Source organism: Rana temporaria, chromosome 9 (genome assembly GCF_905171775.1).
Source record: "Rana temporaria chromosome 9, aRanTem1.1, whole genome shotgun sequence".
NCBI classification, from domain to species: Eukaryota; Metazoa; Chordata; class Amphibia; order Anura; family Ranidae; genus Rana; species Rana temporaria.
Window position 1 is genome coordinate 52,972,194 of NC_053497.1, and position 10,859 is coordinate 52,983,052.

The 10,859-nt window shown below is 45.7% G+C and overlaps 1 protein-coding gene across 1 annotated transcript; it reads left to right on the forward strand.

The window, feature by feature from the left end:
• The first annotated feature begins 176 nt into the window (after positions 1 to 176).
• Positions 177 to 9,873, forward strand: TCF19 (transcription factor 19). Its single transcript, XM_040323476.1, has 3 exons — positions 177 to 921; positions 5,735 to 6,308; positions 8,812 to 9,873. Exons 1-3 carry the CDS (start codon positions 642 to 644, stop codon positions 9,032 to 9,034), a joined length of 1,077 nt encoding a protein of 358 aa, XP_040179410.1. The 5' UTR covers positions 177 to 641; the 3' UTR covers positions 9,035 to 9,873.
• Positions 9,874 to 10,859: the final 986 nt, after the last annotated feature.

Sequence of the window (10,859 nt, forward strand, 5' to 3'; positions counted from 1 at the left end):
AGGCTAGCCAATCAGAGTGTAAATGTAAAATTACGCCGTAGCCCCGCCTCAGTTTGCCGGGCTAAGGGAAGGCCGCGGTTCTTTAGTCCAATCACAGTTTAGTGGGCGTGTTTGGTCGCCTGCTACTTACATAGGGTTAGCTTGTGAGTGGGCGGAGTTGCGGCGAGGAGGCGTGTGCTTGGTAGGGAAAACGCGCCAAATTTCAAAGGCGCGCTTCCTTCCTTCTGATTTCCCGCCGTAGCCCCGGCGCTGGTGAGCTCAGGTGTTAAGCGGAGGCTCCGTGACCGCAGTGACGTCACGATCGGTTGCCTCACCTCCCAGCCTCAGGTGGGGGGTAATCCGAGGAGGTAGAATACCAAGGGACTACCTAGGTCAGATCTAGGGTCGTAGTGATAAGACTGCGTGACGTCATCACTTCTAGAAACCACACCCACTTTATATTTGGGGTTCAGCAAGCAGTGGCATGAGGTCATAGGTCATGTTAGGGTTTTGAGGGTCATAGGTCAGCTTCAGTGACTTGGGCTTCACCAAGGTCAGAGCTTACAGGAAGCCCCCCTCCTTTTTAAGTGTTTGGGGGTGACAGCAGTTATTGGGGGAAGGATTATTATCAGAGCGGGGAGGATCAGGGTCACCCAGCTGTCATGGTGGGGTCAGAGGTCTCCATGTCCCAAGTCCAGCCATGCTTCCAGCTGCTGCGGATGGACCTGGGTGCAGCGCCAACCTCCAGTCCACAAAACGCACCTTCCCAAGACCTCTACACCTTCCTACCTGACTCCCCGCGCTGCGTCTACCGGCTGGGAGCCCGCCACGACCTGTGTGACGTCCCCTTACCGGGGAAAGCTCGTGTCCAGGCGGAGATCCACGCCGATCGAGAGCCCAGCGGAGAATGGCGGGTCAACCTGGAGAGCTGCATCAGCACTGGTGATTATCTTCATGTCTGTCTGTCTGTCTTGGCACCTCTTCTGTATCTGTGTTGTCCAGTGCCTGTTCTGATTCTTGTGTTCTCTGTTTTGAAGTCCTTGTAATGTATGCAGCGCCGTTATCCACAGTGACCAATCAGAATCTGTGTTTAATATATCTAAAGCTAGACCCCCCCCCCCTTTTTTCTTTTTTTTTGTTGACAGTGGGGTTAAACCGCTGTCAGTTTTATTGTGGTGATCTGTGTCTCATTGGGGAGATTTTTCTTCACTTCCTGTTCTGTTGACCGAGAAAATGAAAAGGTAAATTTAAAGCAGAGTTCTACCCAAAAGTGGAACGTCCGCTCATCTCCCCCCCACCCCCTCCGGTGCCACAATTGCCACCTTTTTGAAGGGAGGGACAAGATGGGTATCCTTTCCCACTGCCGGGAGTCTGGGCCGCGGCGGAGCCATGACGTCACTGCAGGGGCTCCCTCCTCCTTCGCCGGGCCAATAGGAGAGAGGAGCGGGGCCTTGCGCAGTAGGGTTCCCGTACCTGCAATGGCGACGGCAGCAGCACCTGACAGCAGATGGAAACATCAGCTGCAAGTGCCGACAACGCTGGACTCCAAGACAGGTAAGTGTCCTATTTTTAAAAGCCAGCAGCTGCAATATGTGTAGCTGCTGGCTTTTAATTTTTTTTTTTTGGGTGGAACACTGCTTTAAAGTGGCTGTACACCCACCCTGTACAACCCCATTTCCCTACAGGTAAGCCTATAATAAGGCTTACCTGTAGGTACTAGAAATGCCTTCAAAACCTCTATGGTTTAGGAGATATTCATCTTAGAAACCGCCACCGACTTAATGGACGCATGCGCACTAAAGAAAGCCAATAGTAGAGTTTGAGTCCACGGCCCCGGAAGGAAGAGGGGTTGAAGATGGACGTGATGAGAGAGAGAGGGGACATCACTGACATTGCGGACTTCTTCTGCAGGTAAGTGACACGTAATGAGCTAGTATGTGATGCATACTAGCCCATTATGCTTTTACTTTGCAAGAAACAAAGAGGAAGTAAAACCCATCAGGGTTTACTTCTCTTTAGCATTGTACACCATTACCCCTCCCCTTGTCCCCCGCTGTACTTGCCTCCATGAGTGGTGAGCTGTCGGTGCCCACACAGACAATGTGAAAGTCTGGGGCTTTGAAACCCCTTCTCCCCCCTCCCCCCCCCCCCTCCTTACTGCAGTGTGTCTGGGACAGATCAGAGCAATTCTCTGTGCCTGCACTGACCAGTCCGAATTGCTCTGATTCATCCTGGAAGCCCTGCAGGAAGAATAGCAAAGATTTAAAATCCCTGGATCGCTACACCAGCAGTGTGGGCACTGACCGCTCATCACCCATGAAGGTAAGTATGTACAGTGGGGACTGGGGGAGGGGCTAATGGTGTGCCGTGTTTGTTTTACCTTTTCATTCTTTCCTTCACTTCTTGTTCTGTTAACAGAAAGAGGTACACAAACAAGCATTGTCCACCATTAAAACCCCAGTCCCTGCTATACTAAGGCCCCTTTCACACGGCCGATCCGATCAGGTTTGCCTGTCAGTTTTTCAGGCGGACCTGCTGGGACCCTCCAGTATCTATGGAGCGGCCATCCTCCGATCCTCTCCGCCAAAAACAGACAGATGGGGACCTATTCTCCATCTGTTGATCGGATGGAAACGGACAGGAAGTCAATTTCCATCCGATAGACGAGTGTGGGCTGTGTCCGCTCTGCATAGTGGAGCGGACACAGACCTGTCATATGTCTGCCCAGTGGGGATCAGTGGAGAGATTTCCCCCCACCCCTGCTGGGAAAGCGGATCCCCCTTCACGGAGGTGCCCATGTTAAAGGGGGGCCTTACATAATGAGTTGTCAGTGTTCACACAGCTGATGTAGAAGTCTGGGGATTTGAAATCCCAGCTTTTCTTCCCCCTTCTTCCTCCAGGGGTTCCAGGATGGATCAGAACAATTCTGACTGGTCAACACTGGAACAGAGAATTGCTCTGATCCATTCTGAAAGCACTACAGCAAAAAGGGTGGAAAAGGCGTTTCAAATCCCCAGACAGCTACACTGTTTGCATGGGCACTGACAGCTACAGAGGTGGGGCTGAGGAGGGTTACAGTGTTTATCTTGTTTTTTTTATGAAAAGGTGACCTAACTCTTTAAAGCGGTATCAAACCCAAAATGTAACCTCTTCATATCGAGCGCATGTAAATATGTTGCCTTTTGGCGACCAGGCCTTGGCACAGAACAGCGGCATATTTGCACTGATAGAGCTGTGCCAAGAGCATGTGCGCTCCCAGCACAGTTACACACGGCTAATTGAAAGCTTGCGTTCGTGAGCTTTCCGATCATGTGACAGCCAACACATGACCATAAGCCCTGACTCCTAGCATTCTAAAGCCCTTAAAGGGCCGGCAGGCATCGGCTCTAAGAGGTTAAGATGGAACTAAACCTGTAAAAACTGCTCTTTATTGCAGAAGAGACATGCTGTCTGACATCTACCGCACTTTTTTTCAACGTGATTGTAAAGGATTAAATGCTATTTAAAAAATAACAAACGTGTTCTACTTCCCTGCTCTGTGCAATGTTTTTTTGCAGTGCTGCCCCAATCTTCCTCTTCTTGGGTTACTCTGTTGGCGCTCCTAGCCTCCAGCAAAGCAAGCTGGTTGCTATGGGGGTACCCATGCCGTCTTGTTTCGTGTGTACATGGATGCAGAGTGTGGCTCGGCCCTGCCCATCGTTTTTTTTTTTTTTTTTTTTACTGGCTGTGTTGATAGCAGTGGGATCCAATAACTACTTTCTCTGAGTCAATGAATAGGGAAAGAGCCTCTGCTCTCATAAAGAATGCTGGATCGAGATCGGGCTCAGGTAAGTATGGGGGGCAGCTGCATACAGAAAGTTTTGTAAAAAAAAAATACTTTCAGCCTTTGCAACCACTTTTAAGGTTTGGGAAGCCAGGGCTTGACAAATTTTGCTTTGAATCTAGGGGCCAGCTAAAAAAAGGTTGGGTTGCGTGTTGATTTGTAACATGTATCGCAATCAATGTTTTCATGCACAGGCGCCCCAATGCATGCGTGTGTGGTGGTGCCACATTTTTTTGGGGGGAGGGGTTTTATGTACTTGTGTGTAACTTAAATTTTTTACAATTTGAAAAGAAAAAGTTAAACGTACTGGTAACTCTTTTCCTAGGAGTCTTCCAAGACCGCCTATGAGAGAGAAGGCTCCTCCCTTTTGAACAGGAAACTTTCACCCTAACACTAAAGGCGGTCCTCCAGACCTCCTTCAGTTTCCACAATAACTGCCGGAAGGCCCTGAAAGACATGATACACTGGCATAACATCAGTACATAGACCCTATGCCGGTTAGAAAAACACAGTGGGAAAGCAGGCTGTCCTGGAAGACTCCTAGAAAAGGAGTTACCGGTAAGTCTAATTCCGGCTTTTCCTTTCGCCTTCCAGGGCAGCCTCTGAGATAAGCAAGAAACTTACTCTGCTAGTATGGGACCATTGCCTGGAGGACAATGCTTTGCGAACCGGTAGTAGCTGAACCACGTTGCTGCTCTGCAGATATCCTCCGGAGTGGCACCGGCCCTCTCTGCCCATGACGCTGACCCATCCCTGGTTGAATGTGCTTTAACTAGGGGGGCCTAGGCTTCCGTAATTGTCATTCTACCCCAATCGGCAAGGGAGAATTTTGCCGCTTTACATCCCTTGCGTGCCCCTGCAAAGTTTACAAATAAGGATTCTGACTTTCTGAAGTCCTTGCTGACCTCAAGATAAGCCAAAAGGCTTCGAACATCTAATAAACTAAAACTTCCTTCCTCATTGACTTCTGAGGTGAAATAAAATGTTGACAGGGTAATATCCTGTGTTCTGTGAAACAAGGACGATACTTTGGGGGGGGGGGGAGAACTAGGGTGTGTTTCGAGCACAACCCTATCCTCCAAAATTAACAAACTGCTCTCGAATTGAGAGCTCCTGCAACTCGCTCACCCTTCTGGCTGAAGTGACTGCTATCAAAAATTCTGCTTTTAGGACTTCCCACTAAAAGTGGTTGTAAACCCTTTACTACCACTTTAACCTACAGGTAAGCCTAGATTAAGGCTTGCCTGTAGGTGCTTGAAATATCTCCCAGACCTGCACGGTCTAGGTCTCTAGGAGATATTTGCAAAATGCTGTACAACGATCTGTTCTACGCATGCACCAGAGTTAGAAAGGGCACAATGTGCCTTTTCTAACTCGGGTCATGCATGTGCGGGAGTGATGTCACGCGACTCCGGCCACTCAGAGCCAGAGTTCGCTGCCCCGGAAGGAAGAGGGGTGAAGAATGGCCGCTCGCTACTTGTGAGGAAGACGGGCACATCGCAGGCTTCTCCTGCAGGTAAGTGTCACATAATGGGCTACTATGCGTTGAATGAGAGTATTTGTGAGGTATTGAAGACGTATGGTACCAACCCGTGAGAAGTTTAAAATTGGTTACTTGGGCACAAGTACAGATAGAGGATTTTAAAGCAAAACAGATAATCCACCTACGTTGTGCTAGGGGAAAGGGTTCGGGATTTGTCGAGCCCTGCAGTGTTTTTTTTTTTGTTTTGTTTTGTTTTTTTATTCTTTCTTTACATATTTTTTTTATGAGCTGCAGTATAATTGTTTTTGCTTTAACAGCAAGGGTTTTTTTTTTTTTTTTTTTTTTCCCCCAATGTGTGTTGTCCAGCGAACAAATGTAACTAAGAGAACCTGTTTTAGATCTAGCCTTATGCAGTTTGACCTAGACACATGTTTTTGTTTTTTTATTAGGAATTTACATCAATGAGGTTCACCTCCAGCGGGGACAGCAGATAGAACTGGCAGATGGAGACCTTCTGCGCTTCCAGGAAAGGCCCTCTCCGCCCTCCTCTCCATCTCATTCTCCAGACACCTACTTCCTGTTCCAGCAGGTTCGTGTGCGGCCTTTGGACTTTTCAGCCATCACGTCTCCCCGTGCTCGGACAACATTTCCTGGATTCACACCAGTCTTGGGCACCAGACGTCTGGGTGGGGATCGTGGAGGATCTCCTCACTACACGACTGGAGCCACGGTCATTCTGAACTCCATCGGCAGCATCAGTAAGATGAAGCGGGAGAGGATGCACAGCGGAGGTCTCATAGGAGGAACAGTAGAGCTAGCCAAACCAGCCACTCCAGACCTTCCTCTCCCTTCCCGCACCGGCCTAGAAAGGAGGAGCAGCCGCAGGAAAGCCCAGCATAAGGTTCTGTGTGAGCTGGAGGAAGATGAGGAGGATAGACAGGTGGAGGAAGGAAAGCGGAAAAGAAAGCGGGGAAGGCAGAAGGAAGATGAGAAGCGAGCTGCCCAACCAATGGAATTTGAAAGGTGGGATAATCAGTTTGGCATATTAAAATGGATCTGTAGCTAAAGTTCACCAGTTGTCACCACAGCAGTAAGTGAGAGAAACTGGGCATACCTGGTAACAACTGGTGTGTCTCTAACGTTGTTAACCTGTGTCGGTACTACGTGTTCCTGCCCAGACCAATTATCAGCTTTAAGCGCTGTCCCACTTTGACAATTGCGCAATCATGCAACCCTGTACCCAAATTAAATTGTTTATTTATTTTTTTTTTTTAGACAGATAGAGCTTTCTTTTGGTGGTATTTAGTCACCACTGTATTTTTTATTTTTTTTTTCCCCAAAAAATAAATATCAAAAAATTCTTTGTTTTCTGTTAGAAAAATTACTTATTTACAAAATGTTCTTCTTTACTGATGAGGTGGCACTAATATTGAGCACTGAAAGGCAGCTCTGCTGGGCTCTGGCATTACTGCTGGGCATTGTTGGGGCTGCACTGATAATCAGTGTCCTGATTATCTGTGCAGGTCTCCCCTGTGAGAAAATACCGTTGATCGGCTCTCTTCTCACGCTCTCAGGGTTTACATGTGATCAGCTGTGATTGGACACAGCTGATCAAATGGGTAAAGAGCCTAGTCATTGACTCTATATCAAGATCGGGGATGCACAGTGTCCCAGAGAAGCAGCATACCGTAGATCGCCTCACTGCCCGCCCCCACGTCTGTGCGGCAGGCGGTTAAACCCCTGCGGCTTGCTTGTGTCCGTATTGCTTAGCAAGTATGGACTACAGGGATTCTTAAGTAGTCGGCACCATCACATGGACAGCACTGACCAATCGGAAGCCATCTAGCCTGTACTGTAAGCAATGAGAGAAAAAGCCACTGGTAATTCAAATATCCAGATTGTTGAAGTGGCTTTTTGGTGTCTGACAGCGAGGAATCGTGGCAATCTGGTACGAAGGGAAGGGGTTCCAGTGCAAGGTCACCTTTACAGATTTTCTGTAAAGGTGAACTTGCATTTTAAGGAGCTTTCCGTTTTACATTTTCGGCACCAGATGTGCGGAGAGATCTCCCTGTTGTGGACATGGGCAGTAACACCTGACTAGTTCCTAAGGTCCACTTCTCCCAGTGTTTGTAGCTGCTGACTTATTTTTTTTAAAAACTGAAGTGACTTTCCTTTTTTAAGGATTTGAGAATGTTCACATGGGACTTGGAAAACATTAAATTGATTTGTAAGGGTTTGTAAAATAACTAACATGTTATACTTGCCTCCTCTGTGCAGTTGGTTTTGCACAGAGCAGCCTACAAGTTAGAGTGGGTATCAATGGGCCAGGTAACTTTGCACCTTTACGTTTTCAAAGACCAAAACCTACACAGAGGAAGCTTTAAGAGTCTCTGCGTTTTTTTTTGCACTTTTAACAACAAGAAAAGGCCCAAAGAACTACAAACTACAGCTTTTTTGGGGGATGTTTTAAATTACCAGACTGCTTTGTGTGCTTGGATTCTTATAATAATGTGTGCCTTGGCTTGCTATTTTTTTTTTTGTTTTGTTTTTTACAGGGTGGATTTGATTCGAGTCCCCATTTAAATCGCTAGTAAAAAGGCTTAATTTTAAATCGACTTGATTTAAATCATAATTTTTAAAGAGCAGCTGTCATCTTTGCCCCGCAGTGTCTCCTCTTCTGACCCGATGTTGACTCACCGACTGTCCCATTCACTTTAATGGGATGGCTGGTGATGCGGCAGTGACGCAACAAGGTGAGGGATGTTGCGGCAGCAGGTGAGCGAAAACCCGCTAACAGGCTCTGCCACGATGGATCTGAAATGACAGGTGCTCTTTAAATGTAAGAGCTCATTCTTGCTGGTAGTTAGAATCTTTTAATATTTGCAATAAAAATTAAGGTTTCCTATTTAGAATAAGTTGTCGGGTTAGTAAAACGGCGATATTGGAACCGATGTTTAGGTTAATTAGTTAATCACAGATGGCTGAATTACTCAAATATCTATATTTTAATAAAAACCATAACATTGCTCATGCATGTTAAGTCGGCTTGGAAGATTCGTTGAATGCGTTTACCAAAAATGTAAATATTGCAGAATATACAGCCTCGTGCTACATAAGCTCCATTGTTATGCTGAATAAACAAAATAATGTATTTTAAATAAATAAACTATATATTTTTACTCACTTTATTAAAATACATTGGATAAAAACAAAATCCCTTTTTTCTTAATCCACCCTCGTTCTTTATTTTAAAGAAAAAGATAAATGGATTTAAGCGAATAAATACATTGGGTGTTGTATCTGTGTGAAGAAACAGATGAAATTTGGCTGGTGATGGAAACCTAGCCATACACTGCTCAGGACACTTATGTAATGTATATTGCTGTGGAATACCATAGTGTCTGGCTTTAATGCAATGATATATTTAATTACATTATTTTCTGTTATGTGTTGGTCAACTTTTACTGTTGCCTTGTGTTTTTATATATGCTAACTTCTCGTGTTTGTTTTTTCTTTCTTTCCCTAGAAAGCCTCGTGGTCGTCCCAGAAAGAATCCAGCCCCTCCTCTGGTGACATCGCAGACCGTGTCCAGTGCAGAACCCTGTGCCTCGCGCTCCTGCTGCCTCCCACAGGAAGACACAGTCAGCTGGGTGCAGTGTGACCACTGTGACTCCTGGTATCACGTGGTGTGCATTGGACGCAGTCTAACCTCCCTGCAGGACATAGACTTTCACTGTGGTTGCACGTGACCAGGCTTCGGTCTTATTCTTCTTTATGTCTTGGCTTTTAATCTATTTTATAAATCCTTCTTCTGTCCACAGGTGCAGCCTTTTACAGCTTTAGTACAAACCATGTTACAACCCTTTAGTCAACGGTTTGAGCAAAAGCCATTGCATTCTATAAAGGCTGAAAGAGCTGTCTGTGGGTTTTAAAGAGGCTGTCCTGGAAGCTGTTGTACTTTATCCACCTTTACAACCATCACCTTCATTTTTCCACTAACTAGCCAAGGTTGTGTAAGATCTGGGTCTTTATTGCAATGAACCTCTGGTTAGTCCTGTATACATGACAAAACCTGACCTAATGTTTGCAGCAGTTGTGAATTCAGAGCCTAGCCCAGCCCAGACCTTAAACGTAGCCTTTAATCCCCCATGAAAATGGTGCCCAATAACCTTAAAATGTATTTCCACTTTTGCAGTCATATTTAAGAAATCCCCACTTTGTGTTTTCCATTGAGACAGCATATCTAAAAATATATATATTTTAAATTTCTTACCTCTTTTTAGTAGTTTTGTTGAAGCAGACCTTTGAGCACTACAATGCAGATCCAAGACCTAAGATTTGTAACCCTTTGTTAGGACAGACCGTGTTCAGATCTAGTTTACAGCTCCTAATGAGATCTGCCAGTACAGTTCAGACAGTATTAGTTTTGGTAAACATAACTCCCCACCCTTTTTCTTAACATTACATACAAGAGGAAGTTTTCTGCCTTTTTCATTAAAGAGCGGGTAAAACATAAGCGGCAATTTTGTAAACATTTTTGATGTGTTTCCAAACCCAAGAATAAAAGTTGATTGTATTGTACAGCTTACTGGTTGTTGTATGTGGTGGCTGTATTTATTGTTAGGGCTTTCATACCCTTTAAGTTATGTTTTTGTGAATGGGCACCTGTAAAAAGTTATGAAGTACACTATATTACCAAAAGTATTGGGATGCCTGCCTTTACACACACATGAATTTTAATGATATCCCAGTCTTGAGCCTCGTACACACGATCAGATTTTCCGCGGACAAAGCGTAGAACTTTTGTCCGAAGGGCGTTGGCCAGGAACTTGTATTGCACACAATTTTTGGCCAACAAACACAAAACTATGTGGGTTTTCCAGCTCTTGGCACCACACTTCTGCTAATGTTGTGTTATGGTTCGCATTGCTTCTGAGCATGCATGTTTGTACTTTTGGAGTTATGTCCGATGGACTTGTACACATGATCGGATAATCTAACACATATTTGTTGACGGAAAATTTTAAAGCATGCTAGCCAACATTGTCCGATGGAGCATACAAACGGTCAGATTTTCTGACAACAGGCTGTCATCACACAATTCGTGTCGGAAAACCTGATCGTGTGTGAGGCTTTAGTCCATAAGGTTCAATATTGAGTTGGCCCACCCTTTGCAGCTATAACAGCTTCAACTCTTCTAGGAAGGCCGTCCACAAGGTTTAGGATTGTGTCTTCCAGAACCGCATTTGTGAGGTCAGGCACTGATGTTGGACAAGAAGGCCTGGCTCGCAGTATCAGGTTGCGGTCCGTACTCTGTGAAGGCCAGTCAAGTTTCTCCACCCCAAAATCACTTATCCAAGTTTTTTATGGGCCTTGTTTGTGCACTGTAATGTTGGAACAGTAAGGTGCCATCCCCAAATGTTCCCACAAAGTTTGGAGCATGAAGTTTTTCAAAATGTCTTGGCATGCTGACACCTTAAGGCCTCGTACACACGATAGGTTAACCAGAGCACAACGGTCTGATGGACCGTTTTCATCGGTCAAAACCGATCGTGTGTGGGCCCCAAAGGTTAT

What these genes read in the sequence shown, in the direction of transcription:
- TCF19 (XM_040323476.1), top strand. Translation starts at nt 642, where the DNA reads ATGGTGGGGTCAGAGGTCTCCATGTCCCAAGTCCAGCCATGCTTCCAG. An exon ending in GGAGAGCTGCATCAGCACTG is followed by an intron (nt 922 to 5,734) that starts GTGATTATCTTC and finishes TTTTTTTATTAG; the next exon opens with GAATTTACATCAATGAGGTT. An exon ending in CAACCAATGGAATTTGAAAG is followed by an intron (nt 6,309 to 8,811) that starts GTGGGATAATCA and finishes TTCTTTCCCTAG; the next exon opens with AAAGCCTCGTGGTCGTCCCA.